Source organism: Hyla sarda, chromosome 10 (genome assembly GCF_029499605.1).
Source record: "Hyla sarda isolate aHylSar1 chromosome 10, aHylSar1.hap1, whole genome shotgun sequence".
Classification (NCBI taxonomy): Eukaryota; Metazoa; Chordata; class Amphibia; order Anura; family Hylidae; genus Hyla; species Hyla sarda.
In genome coordinates this window covers 123,563,757-123,590,329 of record NC_079198.1, presented here as the reverse complement: position 1 = coordinate 123,590,329, position 26,573 = coordinate 123,563,757, and the positions used below count along the sequence as shown (strand labels likewise).

General features: G+C 44.7%; 1 protein-coding gene across 4 annotated transcripts in view; it reads left to right on the top strand.

The window, feature by feature from the left end:
- GLB1L2 (galactosidase beta 1 like 2) overlaps window positions 1-26,573 on the top strand; it is a 95,368-nt gene that overhangs the window by 25,234 nt on the left and 43,561 nt on the right. For 2 of the 4 annotated variants that reach the window (XR_008848458.1, XR_008848459.1), the window contains exons 7-19: window positions 1,155-1,236; window positions 2,917-2,981; window positions 7,190-7,274; window positions 7,360-7,497; window positions 8,291-8,371; window positions 9,827-9,933; window positions 10,041-10,187; window positions 10,453-10,524; window positions 11,407-11,485; window positions 14,232-14,319; window positions 15,325-15,436; window positions 22,695-22,811; window positions 24,529-24,678. Coding sequence is in view for 2 of the 4 variants with exons in the window: in XM_056543929.1 (XP_056399904.1) it covers window positions 1,155-1,236; window positions 2,917-2,981; window positions 7,190-7,274; window positions 7,360-7,497; window positions 8,291-8,371; window positions 9,827-9,933; window positions 10,041-10,187; window positions 10,453-10,524; window positions 11,407-11,485; window positions 14,232-14,319; window positions 15,325-15,436; window positions 22,695-22,811; window positions 24,529-24,615 (1,260 nt within the window). In the remaining 2 variants the exon portion in view is untranslated. Of the gene's footprint in view, window positions 1-1,154; window positions 1,237-2,916; window positions 2,982-7,189; window positions 7,275-7,359; window positions 7,498-8,290; window positions 8,372-9,826; window positions 9,934-10,040; window positions 10,188-10,452; window positions 10,525-11,406; window positions 11,486-14,231; window positions 14,320-15,324; window positions 15,437-22,694; window positions 22,812-24,528; window positions 24,975-26,573 lie in introns of those variants that run through there. The other 2 variants (XM_056543929.1, XM_056543928.1) reach the window with 1 other exon arrangement.

Here is a 26,573-nt window from a genome sequence, read left to right as displayed (position 1 = left end):
TCTGTAGCATACAGCTGCTAATAATTACTGGAAGAGTAAAGATTTTTTAAGATTTAAGATTTTTCTGTTTAACTTTCTGGCACCAGTTGATTTAAAAAAATAAATAAAATGTTTTCCACCGGAGTACCCCTTTAAGCTTACATAGTATTGTGTACATTGGATGTAATTGCATCCACACCTCGACTAAGAGCTAGACTAGATCTATACAAGGTTTGCCGACTCTAAAACTTTATGCATGCCATTTTTTGGGCCATTTTTATTTAGATGTAAAACAGCCCAAACATGGCTTTTTATGTCTCAAAACACTGCTCACTCTATTTCATTTTGCATTTGTAATTGTTTCAGGTGTAAAATAAAGTCCCAGTGACTTGTTTTGACAAGCTTATGTCCCCCCAATTGTTATTCTTTGGGGAGACAGCATTTGCTGTAGCCTGAAAAGTGCTTAAAAATTACTTTAAAAAAAATGAAAGTTTGAAGGTTAGCAACTCTTTAGGGTATGTTCAGACGTGCGAACCTCTATATGCTGCCTTTATATGTGGCTGCTCGGAGCAGACACACTGCGATGTGCAAGTCGACGCGCGCATGCGCAGTATACTCGCACATCGCGGCAGCTCTCGGCCTAGCTCATTGAGCATGGGAAGCGGCCGCGATGTGTGCGAGTACACCGCGCATGCACGGCGACTCGCACATCGCAGCGTGTCTGCTCGTAGCGGCGTATTGCCTCTCCGAGCAGGCATATTTAAGGGCACCATACAGAGGTCCTTCAGTGGCGGATCTGCAGCGTAAAATACGCGTGGAAAATCTACACGTGTGAACATACCCTTAGTGTAGATGTAAACAGCAAAAGTGGTTGTGCAATTTTTATTTTATTTTTTATCTAAAACTTCAAAACCTGTTAAAAGGTAAGTAGTGCAGGCCAGTGAAATGTCTTCTGTCTTGTTTTTTCCTCTGTTTTCATTCCTCTTGTATTATGTGGCTAGAGAGGTGGTAGGAGGGGAGTGGGAAATAAACCCGTCATATTTTTACATAAACACGTCTCCTAATTTCTGTCTATTGTGTAATGTGTTCGAGATGGCGTCATCCATTGCTTATATTAAATGTTAGGCAGATGATTCGTCCTCCTTAATATGAACATCACTTCATTGTCGCTCCAGGCTCTGCAACGTCGTGGGATTGTGGAATTGTTACTAACCTCTGATAACAAAGATGGGATCAGTTCTGGCAGTATGGAAGGAGGTAGGTCCACAGCAGCCATCGCTGGCCAATGACATTTCTGTTTTTTACACTTTTATTACAGTTTTACACTTTTATTACAGTTTTACACCCCCCCCCCTTAGATATTAACAGATCCCCTGTAGGTAGCAGCAGCAATCTCCCCCACGCCCGCTGTAGTAGTACCCCTTGCACTTACTCATATACTGCACTATGGCCCAGTTCTTTTATATGTTGCCGCTCCACTACCCCATTCTCCCATCCATGGCATACTAGCATCCTATGGAGGAGCGCGAGACATTCGTGTCCTTCTACCTCCTCCACTGCGCCTGCACTCTCTGCTTGAACTTAGTGTAATGCAATGGAGGAAGCAGAATGACGTGTTTGTCACATGTTCTTTCATAAGATATGATGACGTGAGAATGGATAGCGGAGCGGCAACATATTACAGAGACCTGATCCATAGTGCAGTGTATGAGTTTGAACCAGGGGCACAGCGATGTTGGTCGCTTGGTCTGGGCTCCTTACTGGGGTTCTGAATGTTTGCAGCAGGTATCGGGGATATTTGCAAGAGTACTTTAAGTGGTACTCCGCTGCTTAGCGTTTGGAACAAACTGTTCTGAATGCTGGCGCCGGGAGCTCGTGACATCATAGCCCCGCCCCCTCATTATGTTACACCCCACTCCCTCAATGCAAATCTATGGGTGGGGGCGTTCACGCCCCATCCCATAGACTTGCATTGATGTGGCGTGATGTCATGATGGGGCGGGGCTATGACATCACCGGCTCCAGCGTTCAGAACAGTCTGTTCCAAACGCTGAGCAGCGGAATACGCCTTTAACATAACTTCTGTTATGGGAAGAATTGGTGTAATCATCCAAATGTCACCTAAGATTATTTTTCCCATTGGGAATCATTGCGATTATACGGTAAAGCTGCTTCTGTTATGGAGACTGCACTAGTTGGTGCAGGGAATTTGATTTCCCTTCATCCTGTTTCTTTAATTGTAGAGATAGACGTATGGGTAAGAGTTGTGTAATGGAGAATTGCTTTCATACAAACTCCATGATATTGTACAGATCAGTGGTCTCCAACCTGCTGGCTTTTTTGGCTATTGTAAAACTACAGATCCCAGCTTGGAGATGTCATGTATGGTGTGAGTGGCACTTCTGGTGGAATATGTATAGATCCATTACTTACTTTTGATGCAATAAAGAAGGAGAAGAAATAAAGTCCAGCAACTCACCGCAATGTATGAATCAGCGTCTTGAAGCCGCCATGGATAGCCAGGATCGTGCGGGAAGCTCAGAGGCTACAAACCGGTAGGTTTCGTGCAATAGCACTTCTTCCGGCCTCGCGAGGCCGGAAGAAGTGCTATTGCACGAAACCTACCGGTTTGTAGCCTCTGAGCTTCCCGCACGATCCCGGCTATCCATGGCAGCTTCAAGCCACTGATTCATACATTGCGGTGAGTTGCTGGACTTTATTTCTTCTCCTCCTTTATTGCATTATTTGATTCTACGGACTTCCTTGCACCACCGATACATACAGCTTTTTCAGTGAACCGAAGAATACTATGGATTTCTATCTACATATGCCAATGTGTGTTAGTTAGGTGCCTCCATTTTCCGTTTTTTTTTTTCTCAGTTAATTGCATTACTTACTTTTGAGTCTTGGGACTAAAATTTTTTTACTTTTCCACAGTCCTGGCCACCATCAACTTCCAGAAGATTGAGCCCATCCTCTTCACCTATCTAGAGTCCATTCAGGTAAGGTGTATGTGTGAACTGCTGATTTTGTCTGAAATGCTGTTTTTCCACATTACAGACGCCTCACACCTATAACTGACTGCAGAATATCTGTATCTTTTCCTTATTGACTTTCTGCAAATATGGACAATGGGACTAAACTCATGCTGAGAGTTTACGATATTACAGGTGTAAGAATTCAAAATGAGAGACAGGTGGCCAAAGAAAGCAAAACTAATCCTAAATATTTTTTTAGATATATAAATGCAAAAAAACCAAGGACAGAGCATGTAGGACCCCTTAATAATGATAATGGGGAGGTTGTCACAGGCGATCAAGAGAAGGCGGAGCTACTGAATGGGTTCTTTAGTTCTGTATACACTATGGAAGAAGGAGCTGACATTGGCCAGGTCGGTGCTGGTAACACATCATGTAATGTACTGAACTGGCTTAATGTAGAGATGGCACAAGGTAAGTTAAGTGATATAAATGTAAGCAAATCCCCAGGACCGGATGGACTACACCCAAGAGTTCTTAGAGAGGTAAGTTCAGTAATATCTGTACCCCTGTTCATGATATTTAGAGATTCTCTGTTGTCTGGTATTGTGCCAAGGGACTGGCGCAAGGCGAATGTGGTGCCAATCTTCAAAAAGGGCTCTAGGTCTTCCCCAGGAAACTATAGACCGGTAAGTTTAACGTGCATTGTGGGTAAATTGTTTGAAGGACTTATAAGGGATTACATACAGGAATACATAGGGGATAATTGTATTATAAGTGATAACCAGCATGGGTTTACTAAGGATAGAAGTTGTCAAACCAATCTAATTTGCTTTTATGAAGAGGTGAGTAGAAGCCTTGACAGAGGAATGGCTGTGGATATAGAGGGGGGGGGGGGTGGGGGGGCTGTGTATATAGAGGGGGGCTCTGTATATAGAGGGGGGCTGTGTATACAGAGGAATGGCTGTGGATATAGTGTTTCTGGATTTTGCTAAAGCATTTGATACTGTCCCTCATAGACGTCTGACAGGTAAGTTAAGGTCTTTGGGTTTGGAAATTTTAGTTTGTAACTGGATTGAACACTGGCTCATGGATCGTACCCAGAGAGTGGTGGTCAATGATTCGTACTCTGATTGGTCCCCGGTTATTAGTGGTGTACCCCAAGGTTCAGTACTGGGACCGCTGTTGTTTAATTTATTTATCAATGATATAGAGGATGGTATTAACAGCTCTGTTTCTATCTTTGCAGATGACACCAAGCTTTGTAGCACAGTACAGTCTATAGAGGATGTGCATAAGTTACAAGATGACTTGGATAGACTAAGTGTCTGGGCATTCACTTGGCAAATGAGGTTCAATGTGGATAAATGTAAAGTTATGCATCTGGGTACTAATAACCTGCATGCATCGTATGTCTTAGGGGGGATTAAACTGGCAGAGTCACTGGTAGAGAAGGATCTGGGTGTACTTGTAGATCACAGACTACAGAATAGCATGCAATGTCAGGCTGCTGCTTCCAAAGCCGGCAGGATATTGTCATGTATCAAAAGAGGCATGGACTCAAGGGACAGGGACATAATACTCCCCCTTTATAAAGCATTGGTACGGCCTCACCTGGAATATGCTGTTCAGTTTTGGTCACCTGTCCATAAAAGGGACACTGCGGAGTTGGAAAGGGTGCAGAGACGCGCGACTAAACTAATATGGGGCATGGAACATCTTAGCTATGAGGAGCGATTAAAGGAGTTACAATTGTTTAGTCTTGAGAAGAGACGTTTAAGGGGGGATATGATAAACGTATATAAGTATATAAATGGCCCATACAAAAAATATGGAGAAAAACTGTTCCAGGTTAAACCCCCCCAAAGGACGAGGGGGCACTCCCTCCGTCTGGAGAAGAAAAAGTTTAGTCTCAAGGGGCGACACGCCTTCTTTACCGTGAGGACTGTGAATTTATGGAACGGTCTACCTCAGGAACTGGTCACAGCAGGAACAATTAACAGCTTTAAAACAGGGTTAGATACATTCCTGGAACAAAATAACATTAATGCTTATGAAGAAATATAAAATCTCATCCCTTCCCCAATATCGCGCCACACCCCTACCCCTTATTTCCCTGGTTGAACTTGATGGACATATGTCTTTTTTCGACCATACTAACTATGTAACTATGTAACTATGTAACTAAGATCTGTCAACGGCAAGCATCAAGGCTCTGATGTGCTGGCCAATAGGATCAGATATAACATGTTTTCTAATATGTGTGTGTGTGTGTGTATATATCTATATCTATATATATATATATATATATATATATATATATATATATATATATCTCTCATAGAATAGAGAAAGTCAATGGGAGATTTTTATCAAAGTTGTCTATGTCCCGCATCAACATAGACCAAACTACAGAGGGTTAGGCTGGTCTATTGTGCGCCTAATTTATCAAAAGTTGCACGGCCCTTGATAAATTATGCGCACAGACTTCGGGATCTATGCTTTAGACTGTATTTAAACCTGCTCCAGCATGGTCTGACATTTCGGCGTACTTTCAGCCGATGCGACTTGTCGCTGAAAAGTCTAAAATAGACTAGAATGCATCATGTTCTAAAAATCCTCTAAAGCAAAAGTCGCAGAAAAGTCACACATATTTAGACTGCTACTTTCTGTGCGACAAATATAGACAGGAAAAACCAGTCTAAATGCTTTGATAAATATCCCCCAATATGTCTGGCACAGTACACAGTTTTATCTGGCAAATTGCACTGTTCAGGTATAAGCCTGAATCCCTATGCAGGAGCTACACAGGTGGGGGGTGCTAATTCCGTTAATGCACAAAACTTTATATTCAAATGTATGAGAATAGACGAAAGGATTGCACTCATCAGTTTTTCTTTACTGCTGGTGCTTTACAAAGTGACGGCATGCAACGGATAGCATAATCTGCAAGTCTATGGGAGGGGGTGTGACGTTGTGAGGGGGCGGGGCTATGACATCACGAGCTCCCGCCTCCAGCGTTCACAACAGTTTGTTTCAAACGCTGAGCAGTGGAGTACCCCTTTAAGTAGCAATTTAGAGGGAGTTTTTCTTAGAACTCAGATTTTCCATTTCTTCCTGGATATGTTAAATACATTTGTTGGTGAAATTTATATTTTGATATCTATGTTCTGTGTGTGTATGTGTGTGTGTATGTATGTGTGTGTATATATATATATATATATATATATATATATATATATATATATATATAGTCTAACTTTAGATGATGGTGGCAGGTTTTATCTAGTTTCAGTAATCATTGTCTTAGTCCTGGTCAGCGCCCAGTGATGCTCGAAAACTATCCAAATGACCTTGGTAAATAATGAGGTTTATGTTGGATAACAAGCTTTTCCTATGATAAGGAAGAAAGTGTACAAGGAACCCTGTGATTGGTAATATAGTTATACACCATTATCCACCGGGATTCCTTAGCCAATAAGCTTACACTTAGAGTGTTGACATATAAAAGGGCTGTAATCTATTTTGGGGTATGATTTTCTTCTGCAGAGCTGTTTCTCTGCATGTAACATCCACATGTATCGATATATGTGCATTAAATCTGTCTGCTGATCAACACGGCCGGAGTTGACTGATCACAGGGAGAAATTGATCCTAACAATTGACAAATGGGTGTGTCCTCTCTTTTTTTACTCCCTTACACAATCTAACACTAACAACACTGATTGGACAGTAGGGACACACCCCTTTGACCAGTGGGGATGGTAACACCCAGTCGTTACTTATTCATTAACCTGTGTATATATGTTATGCAATGTAATCTATATATGATTGTACACTAAAACCATTCATTGTCTGCAAATCAATATTTGCCTGCTGGAGAAAGTTAAAATATATTCCTGGAAATTGAGGCCGTGGAGCCTCCAGCTGTTGCAAAACTACAGCTACCAGCATGCTGGAAGATGTAGTTTTGCAACATCTGGAGGCACACTGGTTGGGAAACACTGCTGCTGAGGGCCTGTTTTTCACACACAAAAGAAATGAAACCTGGTGGATCTATTAAAAGGCACTGAGAACCAATAAGATCTGTTACAAAGTGGATCTTGACCATCGTGCTTCTGCTAAAAACAGTTTGGACAGAGCTTTTCCTGTAGTTTTGATCCAGACTGTATTGAAATATATGATATAGTTTGATGTCAATGCGTGTAATGTCAGTTCTTTTGCCCTTGCAGGGTAACAAGCCGGTGATGGTAATGGAGTATTGGACAGGATGGTTTGATCACTGGGGGGGCGATCATCATGTATTTGATGTTGACCGTAAGTATTTAGTCACTAAAAAAATATATATATATATATATATATTGAAATTGGCCCAATTACTTTTTTAATGCTTTTTTTTCAGAGATGGTCTCCACCGTATCTGATGTGCTGGCTAAAGGAGCTTCTATTAACCTCTACATGTTTCATGGAGGAACCAACTTTGGCTTCATGAACGGAGCTCTGCACTTCCATGAATACCGCTCAGACGTCACCAGTTATGGTAAGGATATGGGGAAGATTTATCAAAACCTGTCCAGAGGAAAATTTGCTGAGTTGCCCATAGCAACCAATCAGATCGCTTCTTTAATTTTTGAAAAGGCCTCTGAAAAATAAAAGAAGCGATCTGATTGGTTGCTATGGACAGGTTTTGATAAATCTTCCCCATGGTACAGGCGGCGGTGAACGATTCCTAGCAGGGATGAAGCTATATTACACTTTGTAATATGTCTTGTTAGGGGTCAGTGTCATTTTCCAGGGTTCTGTAGTTTTACTTCCATTGCCATTAGCCCAGACCTCCTGAAGACGCATGGCTGAGCGAAACATGTCAGGGGGGCTAGGTGTGTTAATATTTATATATAAAGTCTGGTGTCACCAGAGTACCTTAAGCAGGCTGGTGGACTGCAGCTACCAATTTGCTAAGAGAATTGAAGAGGCCGATAGGGTTTTGCAATACAGTGTACAGTTATAAGCACCCTTGAGGTATACATTATTCAGCCCTTTGGTGCACACATTAATATTTATACGACGATATAGGTTTTTTATAGAGTCTTTGTGTAAGTATTTTAATAAATATCAGTTGAGATCTTGAGTAATTTGAAGTTGTTAACTTACCTGAGACCCCACTGGGGTACGTCTTATATTCAGCAGCTGCAATACCAGACACAACCCCTGAGCGGATGTGGTGTTGTGTTTTTTGGGGGAAAAGCAGCCTTTATCTTGATAGGAGCCCATACTACAACATATTATAGTGTTGTTTTATCATATTCTATATTATAATATTGTTGTCTCTTTAGATTATGATGCCCCACTCACTGAGGCCGGCGACTACACCTCCAAATACTTCAAACTTCGAGAGTTATTCAGCAAACAGTACAGTAAGTATGACATCCAGTCAGTTGACAGTATAGTTAGTAAGGCCTTTTGTCAGCAGATATTATAGTATGTATAGCCTTATGTTAGCAGACATTATAGTAAATATGACCTCCCGTCAGCAGACATTATAGTAAATATGACCTCCCATCAGCAGACATTATAGTAAATATGACCTCCCATCAGCAGACATTATAGTAAATATGACCTCCCATCAGCAGACATTATAGTAAATATGACCTCCCATCAGCAGACATTATAGTAAATATGACCTCCCATCAGCAGACATTATAGTAAATATGACCTCCCATCAGCAGACATTATAGTAAATATGACCTCCCATCAGTAGACATTATCGTAAATATGACCTCCCATCAGTAGACATTATAGTAAATATGACCTCACATCAGCAGACATTATAGTAAATATGACCTCCCATCAGCAGACATTATAGTAAATATGACCTCCCATCAGCAGACATTATAGTAAATATGACCTCCCATCAGCAGACATTATAGTAAATATGACCTCCCATCAGCAGACATTATAGTAAATATGACCTCCCATCAGCAGACATTATAGTAAATATGACCTCCCATCAGCAGACATTATAGTAAATATGACCTCCCATCAGCAGACATTATAGAAAATATGACCTCCAGTCAGCAGACATTATAGTAAATATGACCTCCCATCAGCAGACATTATAGTAAATATGACCCCCTGTCAGCAGACATTATAGTAAATATGACCTCCCATCAGCAGACATTATAGTAAATATGACCCCCTGTCAGCAGACATTATAGTAAATATGACCCCCTGTCAGCAGACATTATAGTAAATATGACCTCCCATCAGCAGACATTATAGTAAATATGACCCCCTGTCAGCAGACATTATAGTAAATATGACCCCCTGTCAGCAGACATTATAGTAAATATGACCTCCCATCAGCAGACATTATAGTAAATATGACCCCCTGTCAGCAGACATTATAGTAAATATGACCCCCTGTCAGCAGACATTATAGTAAATATGACCTCCCATCAGCAGACATTATAGTAAATATGACCTCCCATCAGCAGACATTATAGTAAATATGACCTCCCATCAGCAGACATTATAGTAAATATGACCCCCTGTCAGCAGACATTATAGTAAATATGACCTCCCGTCAGCAGACATTATAGTAAATATGACCTCCCATCAGTAGACATTATAGTAAATATGACCCCCTGTCAGCAGACATTATAGTAAATATGACCTCCCATCAGCAGACATTATAGTAAATATGACCTTCTAGTTCTGTATGAAGCTGGTCTACCCGGGGGTCAGTAAAAGGGGATACATGACGTTTCCATTGACCATCATTTAAGGTGAAACTGCAGGTATTGAGTAATACGTCTTATGTTGTAGTCTTTGTTCTTCACACTACATTTTTCTTGTGTATTGTCTCATAGTTGAGCCTCTTCTTCCACCACCCGCTCTGTTTACAAAGGCTGCATATGGAGCTGTGACACTGAAACGCAGTGTGTCCCTGTGGGATGCTTTACAGCTGACAGGAGAGGTAGGAGAGCTGCGTGTGACCAGCACAACACATCGGGATATATGTATTCATTTCTCTGGATGTTTGGTGTTAGTTCAGATGTATACACGTGACTACTTTGTCTGCAGCCCTTTAAATCTGAGCTTCCGGTGAATATGGAGAACCTTCCGGTGAATGATGGGAACGGCCAATCCTATGGCTACACCCTGTATGAGACTGTGATCTACGGCGGAGGGAAGTTCCAGACGAAAGGGAACGTCCGTGACCGCGCTCAGGTGAGGCTCTGAACTTCAGCATTTGTATTGAGGATAACTGATAGAAGATAATTGAACCTAAATAATGATACCTGCTATAGGAGCACATTTGTCCTACACCCAACAGTCCAGCACTTGACCCTCCCTGTTATTTTGGAGCCATTTGTGTTCAGTTTCATCGGGATGAGAGGCGTCTGGACAGTGGTGCAGAGTAAAGTTCATGTGGTGTTGAGACGTTCATTGTAACAAGTTCACATTAACGATTATGGAACTCTTGGTTTTGCAGGTATTTGTCAGCGGTCAGTCAGTCGGTTTTGTGGATTATAAAAACCAGGAGCTGGACATTGCCGAGGTTCCAGTAAGTAAACTACATGACAATGAGTAAAGGAATAGGAAAGCAGAGCGTTGTTCTGCTAATTCCTAAGATACTGTATTGTACGTAGTATTTCAGGCTATATTTTAATGCACTTAATAAGGACATGTTCACACTGCGGAATGGCCACAAAAACTTTCTGCACGGACATTGCGCTGCAGCAGAGTCCCATTGATTTCAGTTGGATTCTGTGGCACTGTGCACACGGTGGAAAACATCTGCCACGGATATCCCGATTACGGTGTCCGCAGAAAGAATAGTCATGTTTATTCTTTCTGATGATTCCACTCGGAAATGCATTGCCATCTATGAGCAAGCGGTCCTAGCGCTTGCCGGAATATACGAATGTGCCAAATATCCGCCTGTGTTTTCCGGGTGACATTCCGCACGTTTTTGGCCGTGTGAACCTGGCCTAAGGGTCTATTCACACATACAGTATCCTGCGCATGATTGATGCACATCATTTAAAACTGCAGATTTAAAGTTGTGTTCAGTCATTTAGTTTACCTTGAACACTGCAGCATACAATATGCAGCTTCAAATCCTGCGCATCAAATATGAACTGGATACTGTACGTGTGAATACGCACTTGGGTAGGGTCACATGTAGCGTACTTTGCTACATATTTGCTACTGCAAATATACCGTATTTTCCTACCCATTGAAGTCAATAGGTAGCAAAATCCTTTAGAGGGTAGGAAAATACGTAGCAAAATACGGCACCTGCGACCCTACCCTTATGTAGTCCAAATCCACTGCTTATCAGAATGCATATTTTTAGCAGAAATCTATGGATCTGCCATGGATTTTCTTCAATCCCACTGAAAAATCCATCATGCCTAATCTTTTAATTTAATTTCTGTTCCAGGGATATAGAAAGCTGCGAATTCTAGTAGAAAACTGCGGGCGAGTCAATTATGGAGCCAGAATAAATGATCAACGCAAAGGTATCTTTAGAAAATAGTGTATGCGTGTATACATGTATTTGTGTGTGTGTGTACATATATATATATATATATATATATATATATATATATATATATATGTATGTATATTGCACTGATAGAAGTAGAGATTAGAACATAACATTTATTCTTGCTTGATTAAAAGAAGCTCCAAAAATAATGCCATCAGTGCCTTGTCCACAACATGTCTCATAGCAGCTACAATATAATCAGATTCCTGATGAACCGCTAAGAGGGAAACGCGTTGAGTCACAAGAAACCGCATTAAATTACTGGAGGACTCCATTTACCTGAGAAATTGCCCGCACGCTGCTGCAGCAAGCACAGGAATTCAGTTTTTTTGTTGTCTGCTCTGTATCCATACATACAGCACCTTTGTTTGCACACAGCACTTTAGTCACCTGCTATGTGACCTACAGTCAGATGAAACTATGGACTTGAGAGATAACAATATAAGATAATAATATACATCCATGCAGGTTGAATAAGATGACAGTGCAACATCAATAAGGACTATATAGAATGTGTGCCGACTATACAAACTGATAAAGTGTCACATTTAAAATACTGACAAGTAAAGAAGTGTGTCACATTGTTACATAACAAATTCAATATGGGATATTATGCAAGATAGTCTCTGAATGAACTGTGATAATTTGTTAAACGCTGAAGATTCAAATATTCTGGAGACGATCTCTGTTACTAATGGCAACCACTACATGATATAGCTCTGGACTTGTGCATAATAATCTGGAAAAAATGTTGTTGCTAATGACAACCACTGTATGATTTAGCTCTGGACTTATGCATTATCTACATATAAATAATCTGGAGACTATTTCTGTTGCTAATGACAACTGCTGTGTGCTATAGCTCTGGAATATATATATATATATATATATATATATATATATATATATATATATACACACACACATATCAGCAAAAAGATAGTCCGGCACAGAGCTGTTGTTTGCAGTTAAGAACTCTGAACTTTATTTCAGTATAACGCAGTACACAGGATAATCTGACGCGTTTCGCACCTCGGTGCGAAACGCGTCAGATTATCCTGTGTACTGTGTTATACTGAAATAAAGTTCAGAGTTCTTAACTGCAAACAACAGCTCTGTGCCGGACTATCTTTTTGCTGAAATTTGTGAGAGCCGGAGGCGGTACCGGTGTGTCCGCAGCACGGGATAAGGAGCAGCTGCTGGTGTGGTGAGCGGTGATCCATTGTTGTGCATATATATATATATAGAGCACTATCTACATTTAATAATTGGGAGACTATTTTTGTTGCTAATGGTAACTGCTGTATGATATAGCTCTGGATTTGTGCAATATCCATGTGGAGCGTGGACAGTATAAATGGAAGGATATTGAGTAGATTTATCTAAGATTTGCACTTTATTGAGTAGTCCTCCCGACTATCTTACTTGAAGACTGCTATTATACAATATAAGGGGACTTTTATGATGGCGGCATGATATCTGTATGTTTATTTGAGCATTTTTGATAAGCATTATTTTTGGAGCTTCTTGTTATCAAGCAAGAATAAATGTTTTAATCTCTACTATCAGTGCAATATAAATAATCTGTATGAGATCGCTATATATGAACAATTAATTATGCGTATATTCGCAAATCAGTGCCATATACATATATATATATATATATATGTGTGTAGCTACCTTTTGAAATTACAAGTTCCAGCATGCACTATGGTTGCCAGGCCCACATAACATGAGAGAGAACAAGGTCATGAGGTCAAATACTAAACCACTAATCTTCTAATGTTATTACTGATATTACTGACTGATGGTTGTGTATCTCCCCTTTAAAACAAAGGGATTGGACAGTTGAAATCCAGCATGTCTGATCCTTTTCTTCCCCACCTTCTGCTGTTGGGGAGAGTAGTGAAACCCCTATAACACATTATTAGATCAGTGTTTTCCTAACAGTGAGCCTCCAGCGGTTGCAAAACTACAACTCCCAGCATGCTGTGAGTTGTAGTTTTGAAACAGCTGGGGGCACACTGTTTTGAAAACACTGCATTAGATAGAGGCACAGTCCCGCTTACACAGCTGCCTGTAGTCACTACCAGGAAATTTCTTATTGCATTTAGCTGGAGCCATCTGATTCTGTATATGCAGTGACCTTCCCCTGGGGTTGCTGCAGGAAGCAGACACAGGATGCAACCCTATAGTTCAGCCATTGGATCAATTTTTGGCAAATGAGTTAAGTTAACATTTAAATCTTTGAGTCAAGTGCCAGAATTAAAGCAGTAGTGCAGTGAAACATAACCTATCCCCTATACAAAGGATAGAGATTAAGTTATAAATCGCTGGGGTATGACCGCTGGGACCCCCACGATCTCCTGAACGGGGCCCCAGCAGTCTGCCGGAAACTGCCGTTCCGACCCACGCAGGAAGCCGCAGCCGACACGCCCCCTCCATGTATCTCTATGGGATACATGGAGGGGGCATGTCGGCAGCCGCTATGTGCCCCCTTCTAACAGACTGCCGGGGCCCTGTTCAGGAGATCGCAGGGAGTCACAGCATTCGGACCTCCCCCCCCTTATCTTTCACTACAGAACTCCTTTAACCCCAACACATGGACATAAACACAGGGAGCTTTATTAAGCAGCCTGTGTATTACAGCACACGTGATGAATCTCCCTACGTTCTCTTCTAACAGCGTTTTTCTGCTCCCTTCTGTCCTTGCTCAGGTCTTGTTGGTGACGTTTTCTTAAGAGATGTTCCCCTGAGGAATTATAAGATCTACAGCCTGGATATGAATTACACCTTCATATACAGGTGAGAGACGGCAAGAATTGGTGACCTTACAGGCTTCTTTATGAACAGCAAAGGAACTATGATGCCGGCACCCAACTGAAGAAGTTACTGTTGTCATATACTGACCATAACCTAACGCAATATTTTATTGATGCTTTTGGGGTATGGTCACACGTGCTGTATTTTGCTGCTGCATATTTTCCTACTTATTGAAGTCCATGGATAGCAAAATCAGCTGCAGAAAATACGCAGCACTTGTGACCCTACCCTTATTGAAACATTTTGCTGTGACTCTTCTTACCCTCTTTGTTCTTCTTCTAAATACATTGCTACTTGGATATTAAGGTTTACACACTCAGATCCCTAAATGCATTTAAGGAATAACTATCTGGGGTGGATGCAGATGCTCTTCTTCTAGCAGCAAAGTAAAACCTCTACATTCCCCATAAGGAAGTGTTCACAAATACAATGTCTGAACACTGCCTAGTCACCATTAATACATTGTCCCACAAAACTGGGAAAAACTGCAGGCAACATAAAGATTGTTTCTCATCAATGTGACTATTTACATGCAGGGATTATTTCTGTATGATTCAATATTCTTGCTCAGATGAGAATAGTTCTGCCCGCTTATGTGGTGTTAAAGGGGTACTCCACCCCTAGACATCTTATTCCCTATCCAAAGAATAGGGGATAAGATGTCTGATCGCGGGGGTCCCGCCTTCGGGGCAGAGGCTCGTAACATCACGGCCACGCCCCCACAATGCAAGTCTATGGGACGGGTGTGACGGCCTCCCATAGACTTGCATTGAGGGGGCATGGCCGTGATGTCACGAGTGGGGCGCGACCGTGACGTCATGAGCCTCCGGCGCTGCACTCAACTCTCTAAACGAATGCCGGGTACAGCAGGGAGATCGCGGAGGTCCTTTGGACCGGGGATAAGATGTCTAGGGGCAGAGTACCCCTTTAAGAGCATGTCCACATGATCAGGCTTAGGTGTCATCTTCTCCTTCTGTTTTGTACAAGTCTTGACAATATCCGGTGGTCAGAAGTAAGCGAGGAAAAGAAGGGTCCGGTATTCTGCCAGGGAACACTACACATCAACCATTCTCCGGTGGACACCTACCTGTCGATGAAGGTAAATCTATTATATACATATTATGCGAGTGTTGGTAACTTCCCTCCCCTAATGTCAGATGCAGAGATAACAAGATACATTTTCTTAGGCTGAGTTTATACATAGAATTCTGGTCAGTATTTTTAGCCAAAATTGTGAAGAGAACTTACACAAAGTAAAAACTAAAATGGAAATATCTGCACCCTCTCCTGGTTTTGGCTAAAAATAATGATTGATATACTACATGTTTACCCAGCATTACGCTAGTTTCACACAAGAGTACAAAATGCACATTTCTCTATCTGCTCCATTGGGGGACACAGACCGTGGGTGTATGCTGCTGTCTCTAGGAGGTGTGACACTATGGTAATAAAAAAAGTCGGCTCCTCCCAGCAGGATATACCCGCCTTCAGGCTCTGAGCTAATCAGTTTAAGCTTAGTGTCTGAAGAAGGTGGACATGGTCTGGAATTCTCCAGACCAGGTCTTCTGATTTTTTTTGTTTTCCTAGTATAGGTACATGTTATTTATTTTTTTTTTTTTCCTTTTTCTTTCCTGTTTTCAGGTGGGGACTCAGGGACTCCGGTTCCCTGTTTCCCCATTGCGAGTAAGGGGGCACAGACATTGCGTATATGCGCTGTTCACCCCCCCCTCGCCAACGGTCAGTGCCTGGGTTGGTACCTCATGGGTCCGGGTGATGCAGGTAACTAAAGCTGACTGAAGACTTCACTGAAGACTCCATTAGGTAAGTTCTTCTGACTGAGGTAAGTACTTTCCCCCCTTTTCTCCTTAGGTACGGTCTTGCAACCTCTGGAGACCCCCTGTTTTTTGCCCACCTTTCAGGTTATGGGGCAGACTTATACAGGGGCTGGACTTTTATTCTGGGGGAGCAGTAGCATCTTAGTGGGCATGTCATCTATGTTTTACATTGGGCACTTCACTGTGTGTGTGTGGTTACTTACGGCTGTGTCCGCAGCCGCGGCGCTGGTTCAGGCCGAGCGCTCTCAGCGCCGGCTTACTTTAATTTTCTCCAGCAGTCTCTGCCGGCATATAGGCCGCCCGCTCTATTTCCCCGAGCGCATATGAGGCTGGCACGTGCGCTCGGGACAAGGAGCGGGCACCATTACAGCGTCTTCTCGGCCAGTCTATAGGTCTGCCCACAGAGCTGTCGGAGCTCTTCAGAGGCGCGAAGTAGCCTCCAATCAGCGCCGTGGGCGCGATTTTCAGTTAGGAGGGGCCAATCAGTTAGTGCCTCTGCTTCAGGCACGCCCCTCTCTCTCTATTGGCTAGCCTGTTTCTTACACTCTATCTGCACGGAGCCGAGTTCTCCTCACTGCAGCTGCCAGGGGACACAGACTAGGGGGAGAAAGTTCCTGTCTCTTTTCTCATTATGTCCGTACCCAGAGCTGTTCCTCCCTCTAAACAGAAACCTGGAACGTCAGTGACTTATTTTGTCTGTAAGCACTGTAATACCAAGATGCCTTGCTCTGCTGAGCCCTCTTACCCTGCCAGCTCCACTGCTCCCCCAGACCCCCTGGTACCACCTGATGCCCTTTTGGTTTCGGTGGATTCAGCCGCTCCACCAGCCTGGGTTTCTTCCCTGACCCAGTATATGTCTTCCTTGCGCAGGGCCTCTGAGAGGGCCCGCTCCTCGTCTCCACATACTTCACGCTCTCACAAGCGTACTAGGGGTGCCTCGTCCGACTCTTCCATTGAGTCTTCAGATAGACGTGGGCATTCCCCTCGTGGGTCCCGCCCCCCTGTCATCTGGGCACAAACGTCGCTCCTCCAGAGGACATTCTCTGAGTCGCCGCTTTGCCACGCCAGAGTCGCGTACCTGCCCAGGAACGCCCCCCTCCAGGACGGCCTCTACTCGTTCACATTCTCCTGGTGAACTGGCGGACGAGGCTTCCGAGCCGGCATCTGACTCAGAGGACCGCTCGGATTCAGTTGAAACGGTGAACTCATTGGTGACTGGAGACACCTTTCACATAGAGGACCCAGGATCTTCAGATGTCACTCCAGGAGTATCCTTTCATCATGCTAAGCCAGCACCTCAAAGGTTCAGCTCTCACGCTGACTTTGACGACATTCTGGAATCTGCATGGAAACATCCAGACAAGAGGTTCCTGGGAATCATGACGATTCAAGAACGTTATCCATTTGACAAGGACTTTGTCACTAAGGTGGTTTCCCCTCCCTCAGTGGATCCACCAATCTCCCCGATCTCTAAGGCGACTACACTGCCTCTGGCAGATGCCGCTGCCTTCAAGGATCCCACGGACAAGAAGGTAGAATCCTTAGCGAAGTTTGCCTCTGAAGCGGCTGGCTCTTCTCTTCTTCCGATCTTCGCGTCGACATGAGTGTCCAAGGCCCTGTCGGAGTGGTGCCAAAAGCTACATCAGGATATCTTAGCTGGCTCTCCAATGCTCTAAAGCTGGGGACTTCCTGTGCGCAGCTTCCATGCAGTCAGCCCGTTGTTCTTCCTTTGCTGTGGGTCACCTAGCAGCTCTTCGCCGCTCTATGTGGCTTAAAGCTTGGAATGCGGATGCCGCTTCCAAAAGGTCTCTTACTGAGCTTCCTTTTACGGGTGGCCGTCTTTTTGGCAAGCGCCTTGATGAGATTATCTCTGAGGCGACGGGAGGTAGGAGTTCCTTGTTGCCTCAAAATAAGGCTCGCCCTACTTCCCAAAGGAAGTCCTCTTCCTTTCGGACTTTTGGCTCCAGCAAAGGGTCCGGGCAGGCGCCTTCGCGGGACAAGAAGGCTCCCTCGTTCCAGGAGCGCCCATCTTGGAAGTCGGACTCCAACCGGTCTGGCCATTTTGCGCCCAAATCAGGCAACCGCAAACTCACTTCTGCATGAAGTGAGGCCCCCACCCGCAGTTTCTTCTAGGGTGGGAGGTCGTCTCTTACTTTTTCGAGACATCTGGACCTCACACATTCAGGACTCTTGGGTCAGGAACGAATTGGGTCCAACGGTCACCGAATCGAATTCGCCTCCCTTTCAAGGGATCGCTTTTTTCGATCCCGGGCCCCCTGGTCTCCTTCTCTGGTGAAGCAATTTCGAGAGGCTCTCCAGTCTCTGCTTCTCCAGGGGGTTATCGTTCCCATTCCTCCAGGGGACCGGTTTCGAGGTTTCTATTCAAATCTTTTTGTGGTTCCCAAGAAGGACGGTTCTGTGCGTCCAATCCTTGACCTCAAGCTTCTCAACAGTCATCTTCTTATCCGCCACTTCCGAATGGAATCTCTCCGTTCGGTGGTGGCGTCCCTGGAACAAGGGGAGTTTCTTTCATCGGTGGACATCAAGGATGCCTACCTCCATGTGCCAATATTTTCAGGCCATCATCGGTACCTCCGCTTTGCGGTTCCGGAGGGGCATTTTCAATTGTAGCCCTCCCCTTTTGGTCTGGCCATGGCTCCTCGGGTCTTTACCAAGATCCTTGCGCCAGTGATGGGCCTGTTACGGTCGAGGGGAGTCTCGGTGATACCCTACCTGGACGACCTCATCAAGGCTCCAACCAGAGCCCAGACTCTGGAAAATGTGGACGTCCCTCTCCACACTCTGGATCGCTTCGGGTGGATGGTCAACCGGGACAAGTCAGTCCTCTGTCCTACCCAGTCTCTAACCTTCTTGGGACTTCGCTAAGAGACGGCCTCTGCTCGAATTTGCCTCCCACCGGACAAACGTCTGGCGCTTCTGTCGGGGGTCCGCTCCCTTCGGACCCAGGTCTCAGTCCCCATCCACACTTGTATGTCAGTCCTGGGTCGGATGGGGGCACCTATGGAGGGCCGTACCCTTTGCCCAGTTTCATTACCGCCCACTTCAACTGGCGATTCTCTCTCGATGGGACAGGTCTCCTCTGTCCCTCGATCGTCAGATTGTTCTCCCTCGCATGGTCCGTCAGTCTCTGCTCTGGTGGCTCCGCTCCCCCCTTCTTCTCCAAGGGCGGTAATTTCTTCCCCTTCACTGGCAGGTTGTTACAACGGATGCCAGCCTGTCGGGCTGGGGCAGGGTGTTCAGGGATTGGAAGGTTCAGGGACTCTGGTCTCCCCGAGAGGCCTTTCTTCCGTTAAACATATTGGAATTACGGGCGATTCTTCTTTGTCTTCTTCATTGGGAGTCCTGGCTTCAGTCCCGTCCAGTCGGACAACGCCACGGCCGTGGCATACATAAATCGACAAGGCGGTACTCGCAGCTCGGCAGCCATGGCCGAAGTGACCAAGATTCTCATCTGGGCGGAAAGCAATGTTCCGGCCATTTCGGTGATTCACATTCCGGGAGTACTCAACTGGGGGGCAGACTTCCTCAGTCGGTCCTCACCCGACCCTGGCGAGTGGTCTCTGCGACCTCTGGGGCATTCCGGACGTGGACCTCTTTGCGTCCCGACACAATCTGAAGATCCTTCCTTATGTGTCCAAGTCCCGGGACCCTCAGGCTCTGGCCGTGGATGCCCTAGTGATTCCTTGGGCGGGGTTTGCCCTACCCTATCTGTTCCCTCCCCTTCCGCTCCTTCCCAGGGTTCTGAGGAAGCTCAAAATAGAGGACGTCCCCGCCATTCTGGTAGCTCCAGATTGGCCCCGAAGATCGTGGTACGCCGATGTAGTCAGGCTCCTGGATGACGCTCCACTGCGCCTTCCGCTCCGTCCGGACCTGCTCTCTCAGGGTCCTCTTTGCCACCCCAATTTACAATCGCTGCATTTGATGGCGTGGCGGTTGAGACCGCGGTTTTGAGGGCTTGCGGGTTCTCTTCCCAAGTCATTCACACCATGCTCAGGGCTCGTAAGCCCTCCTCCGCAAGAATTTTCCACCGTACTTGGCGTTCTTATTTTCGTTGGTGTGAAGCTCAGGACTTATCCCCTGTAACCTTCTCGGTTCCCCATCTTCTCTCCTTTTTGCAGTCTGGTTTGGAACTGGGGTTGTCTCTCAGTTCCCTTAAAGGTCTGGTTTCGGCCCTTGCTATTCTTTTCCAGCGGCCCCTGGCTTCTAATTCTCATGTCAGGACCTTCCTTCAAGGAGTGGCGCATGCTGTTCCTCCTTATCGGTCACCCTCTCCCCCTTGGGACTTGAATTTGGTTCTGAGTGCCCTCCAGGGTGCACCCTTTGAGCCCCTTAGAGAGGTGTCTCTCCGCCTCCTTTCTTGGAAAGTGGCGATTCTTGTTGCTATCACCTCCATCTGGAGTTTGTCTGAATTGGCAGCTCCCTACTGCCGTTCTCCATTTCTGGTGATCCACCAGGACAAGGTTGTTTTCCGGCTAGATCCTTCCTTTTTGCCTAAGGTGGTGTCGGCCTTTCATCTCAATGAGGACATTGTCCTCCCGTCCTTTTGTCCGACTCCTTCTCATCCTAAGGAGCACTTACTACACAAGCTGGATGTAGTTCGGGCTGTTCGGTCTTATCTCTCCACCGCTTCTTCGTTTCGTCAGTGTGATTCCTTTTTCATACTTACGGAAGGTCGTCGCAAGGGACAACCTGCTTCCAAGGCCGCCATTTCTCGGTGGATTCGGTCCGCCATCTGGGAAGCCTATCGCTGTAAGGGGAAGACTCCTCCTTTCAGGGTTGTGGCTCATTCTACTCGTTCTGTTGGGGCATCCTGGGCTCTCCAGAATAGAGCCTCTGCCTCGCAGATTTGCAAGGCGGCTACCTGGTCGTCTTTGCACACTTTCTCGAGGTTCTACCGAGTTTATACTTTCGCATCGGCTGATGCTAGTCTGGGTCGTAAAGTGTTGCAGGAGGCAGTGGATCGGCCGTCTGCCTGACTGCTTATCTGCCCACCCAAGGGACTGCTTTGATACGTCCACGGTCTGTGTCCCCCAATGGAGCCGATAGGGAAAAGGAGATTTTTGTTTACTTACCGTAAAATCTCTTTCTCGGAGGATCCATTGGGGGACACAGCTCCCGCCCTTTTTGGGGTTTCCTTTGGTTCTCTGTCCGAGGGTGTGTTCAGTTATGTTTTTTCTTCTGGTTCTCGGACAGTTTTGGGTTTTTCTTTGACCTGTTGGTCCTCTCCTATTGCTCTGGAACTTAAACTGATTACCTCAGGGCCTGAAGGCGGGTATATCCTGCTGGGAGGAGCCGACCTTTTTTATTACCATAGTGTCACACCTCTTATAGACAGCAGCATACACCCACGGTCTGTGTCCCCCAATGGATCCTCCGAGAAAGAGATTTTACGGTAAGTAAACAAAAATCTCCTTTTTTGGATGCATATTACAGACACAAGTCCTGGCCTGACTGTGTTTTGATGACCTGAACTGGGGTCATCAGACGGTCAGGCCAGGACTTGCTTTTCTGTTATACAGAGGCAAAAATGTTCAGGCAAAGGTGGGTTCACACCACTTTTTTGCAATACAGTTCCCATATCAGGTTTTTGATTTAAAAAAAAAACTGATTCATCAAAACCGGACTAAAATGTATCAAAACGTGAGTACAAATTTTTATCCATATACGGTTTGAAAACTGATGTCCGTTTGCATCCGTTTTTTAAGATAAAAAACGTATACCTTTTTAACTTTTCACTCCATTAGGAATAAAGTTTCACTTGTTTGATTGAAATTCCAAGAAAAAAACTATGCAAAGTCAAAAACTGTATGGTGAAAATCGGATGGAACCGTACGCACATACGGTTCCCATTGTTAACATGTTAAAAAATAAAAAGTATACGTTTTCAATACGGTTTTTCACCCGGACCAAAAACCGTGGTAGGCTACGCTTTTGGGTACGGGAAAAAAACTGACAAAACCGTACAAGACGCAAAACGGACACAACCAGATGCATTGTTTGGCATACAGTTTCCAATGGAGAGTCAGTGCATATGGTTTTCAATACGGTTACATGCGGTTTTCAAATTGAACACGTATACGGGAACTGTATTGCAAAAACGTGGTGTGAACCCAGCCTAATATGCTCCTGTAAAATCAGCCCCACAACCAGCCATGCTGGTGTCCACATGATGGTGCGTTGTGTCCTGTTTATTAGGAGGTATGGTCTTGATGATTTGGGGGGTGGGGTTTAGTCCTCAGTGTTGTATCAGAGGCTCCATGGCAGTGTTTCCCAACCAGGGAGCCTCCAGCTGTTGCAAAACTTCAACTCCCAGCATGCCCGGACAGCCAAAGGCTGTCCGGGCATGCTGGGAGTTGTAGTTTTGCAACAGCTGGAGGCACCCTGGTTGGGAAACACTGCTCCATGGTATATTATTATACTGATCTTACGTCACTCATTTAGTGCACAGTAACTTTGTATATCACAACTGGACAAAAATCATGACTTCCCTTTCTCTTACAGGGCTGGAAGAAAGGAGTGGTATTTTTGAATGGAAGGAACTTGGGTCGATACTGGGACATAGGACCCCAACAGACCCTTTATGTGCCAGGATCCTGGTTCGATGTCGGAGTCAATATAGTGAGTAACTTCTTACTTTCCCATGATGTTCAGATTCACTGCTGCCTCACAATGTTAGGGCAATGGGTTTCCATAAAATCTATACATGGAGTATTGATGACTTTTTATGTTGGCTCCACTTTTCTTCCAAACTCCTAGTAACATCTCCTAGGGCTGGGCGGTATGACCAATTATGTGTATCACGATATCTTTGTAACTTTTGGCGGTTCCACGTTATATAACGGTATTTCCTTCCATCCCGAATTAATTATCAGCCCAGCGCTGCCCTCATCGGGGTAAATACTCACATGTCACTCGCAAGCGCTGCCCTCCTCATCCTGTTTGTTGCGGACCGCCGGCGCTGACACTCCATACTGTGCCGTATCCCTATGCCCGGGCTGCAAAAGGTATACAAAATAAACTAACGCACGTTCCTACATCGGCCTTACGCTGGGAACGGGAACGTCGGACAACAGTCAGCCTATCACCGGCCGCAGCGATGTTCTGCCTCGGCCGGTGATAGGCTGAGCCCTTTGTCATGTAAGAAGCTCTGTCCGGCTCCTTACATGACAGTGCTCTCAGCCTATCACCGGCCGAGGCGGAACATCGCTGCGGCCGGTAATAGGCTGACGGCTGTCCGACGTTCCCGTCCCCAAGAAGCAGATGAGGCCGGTACCGGACCAACGGGAGGTGAGTTAACGTTTATTTAGTTTGTTTTTTGCAGCCCGGGCATAGGGATTCCTTACAGTATAGAGCAGTGGTCTTCAACCTGCGGACCTCCAGATGTTGCAAAACTACAACTCCCAGCTTGCCCGGACAGCCGTTGGCTGTCCGGGCATGCTGAGAGTTGTAGTTTTGCAACATCTGGAGGTCCGCAGGCTGAAGACCACTGGTATAGAGTGTCAGCGCCGGCGGCCGCAACAAACAGGAGGAAGAAGAGGGCAGCGCTTGCGGGTGATATGTGAGTATTTACCCCGATGGGGACAGCGCTGGGCTGATAATTAATAGGGGGGGCAGAACAGCGCTCGCGAGTGACATATGATTAGTTCCCCAATGGGGACAGCGCAGTGCAGTGCTGGGCTGATAATTCATTTATTCCCGAGGGGTAGGGGCCAAACCGGTATTGCGGTATGGGGAAGAATTCATATCGTGCAGCACAAAAATTTCGGTATTCGCCCAGCCCGAACATCTCCTTCTTACCAGTGTGATCCCATTACGTGTGCACCTCAGATAGGAAGTAACATGTCCTACTGTGGCAGCGACTTATGCGATTTGTTGTACTGCTCTGTATTACAGCCGTAGTATCCTGACCTCCTATGGTTCTAATTAGAGATGAGCGAACTTACAGTAAAATCGATTCGTCACGAACTTCTCGGCTCGGCAGTTGATGACTTATTCTGCATAAATTAGTTCAGCTTTCAGGTGCTCCGGTGGGCTGGAAAAGGTGGATACAGTCCTAGGAGACTCTTTCCTAGGACTGTATCCACCTTTTCCAGCCCACCGGAGCACCTGAAAGCTGAACTCATTTATGCAGGATAAGTCATCAACTGCTGAGCCGAGAAGTTCGTGACGAATCGAATTTACTGTAAGTTCGCTCATCTCTAGTTCTAATGAACCCAACTAGGATTATTATTGGGTTCACTATAGATCTTAGTTCAGCTCAACCATGAATGTCCAGGTATGGCGGTTGTATTTATGGATGAAATTGTAATTCCACATTGAATCCTTCATTTTGCAGATTACAATATTTGAAGAACAAGAGGTCGGCAGTGCATTATATTCTGTGGACTCCCCACACCTGGGAAGAACACAGTATGTGGACTAGCCGGGGCTACTAAATTGTTGAAAGAAGAGCAGCAAAAAAACAAAAAGCGAGCATGTGGTCTATGTAAGTTGAGCTTCCAGTACATCTGTCTGTCCAGCAGTGGCTTTTCCATCAGTCCGTCCAGCCTACTGCGCTTTAATTTAGCACTTGGACTTGAAGCAGCTCTATGATTTAGTTGGTGCCAGACTGGTAAAGAAACAAAATAATACCCTAAAACAGTAGGGTAGCTGTTCTTATAGACACCCTGCCAATTTAAGGAATCAAGTGAACCTCAGCTCTGGAGTCCTGATATGTCTGAGCTCAACAGAAACACGAGGACAAAGCCTAGACCAGTGTTTCCCAACTAGGGTGCCTCCGGCTGTTGCAAAGCTACAACTCCCAGCATGCCCAGACAGCCTTCGGCTGTCTGGGCATGCTGGGAGTTGTAGTTTTGCAACAGCTGGAGGCACCCTAGTTGGGAAACACTGGCCTAGACACATGAAGGTCACCAGTAGAGATGAGCGAACTTACAGTAAATTCGATTCGTCACGAACTTCTCGGCTCGGCAGCTGATGACTTATCCTGCGTAAATTAGTTCAGCCTTCAGGTGCTCCGTTGGGCTGGAAAAGCTGGATAAATTCCTAGGAAAGAGTCTCCTAGGACTGTATCCACCTTTTCCAGCCCACCGGAGCACCGGAAAGCTGAACTAATTTATGCAGGAAAAGTCATCAACTGCCGAGCCGAGAAGTTCGTGATGAATCGAATTTACTGTAAGTTCGCTCATCTCTAGTCACCAGCAACAAAGAAACAGACGTCTTCCAAATCCACGGCTTCTTCAGGGAGAAGAAATTTAAATTTTTTTAAATAATTAAATTTTTTTTTTTTTTTTTTTTTTTTTTTTAATGGAATTTAAACATTTGTAAAAAGCAAAAAATCAAGCCAAAGCTCTCAGGGTCCATTGGGGACAGTGCACGGAATGTGACAGCTGTAATAATGTATAATGTATTTTTATGTCATTTGTAGATTACAGGGGCGTATTTATAATAATAATTGGGGAGGGAGTCTTTCCGTCCATTTTATAAAAATAAAAATAAAATTATTTACCCTTTTTTTTTTTTTTTTTTGTAAGTTCATTGATCCTCAAATTAGCGACCTCCTATACACGGCATTGTTACATCTATGGCCGGCGTTAATTATTAGACAGTGAAAAGTTCAGAAAACTTCTAGTAAACTCTGCTTTTAAGATCACTGCTTGCTGTATGTGAATGGAAACCTTCATCTGTATATCCAAAGATTTTGGAATCAGTCAGATCTGGTATTTCTCATTACGGTTCGGTGTGCTGCATTTTTATCCAGTCCGGTCAATTCCATACAGCAGCACAAACTCTTTTTTGTTCTTGCTTGATAGATTTACACAATGTAGCAGCCATATGCGGGAGATTGTAGTTTCTGGAGAGCCACATCTTGCCGCCCTTTGATTTACAACGCATGTATGATGTACAACAACATCACGGCCCTGGCTACTATAATATATGACCACCCTTAAAGGGGTACTCCTGTGGAAAACTTTTTTTTTTTTTTTTTTTAAATCAACTGGTGCCAGAAAGTTAAACAGATTTGTAAATCACTTCTATTAAAAAATCTTAATCCTTCCAGTACTTTTTAGGGGGCTGTATACTAAAGAGAAATCCAAAAAAGAAATGCATTTCCTCTGATGTCATGACCACAGTGCTCTCCCGCTGACCTCTGCTGTCCAGTTTAGGAACTGTCCAGAGCAAGAGAAAATCCCCATAGCAAACATATGCTGCTCTGGACAGTTCCTAAAATGGACAGCAGAGGTCAGCAGAGAGCACTATGGTCATGACATTAGAGGAAATGCATTTCTTTTTTGGATTTCTCTTTAGTATACAGCCCCTAAAAAGTACTGAAAGGATCAAGATTTTTTAATACAAGTGATTTACAAATCTGTTTAACTTTCT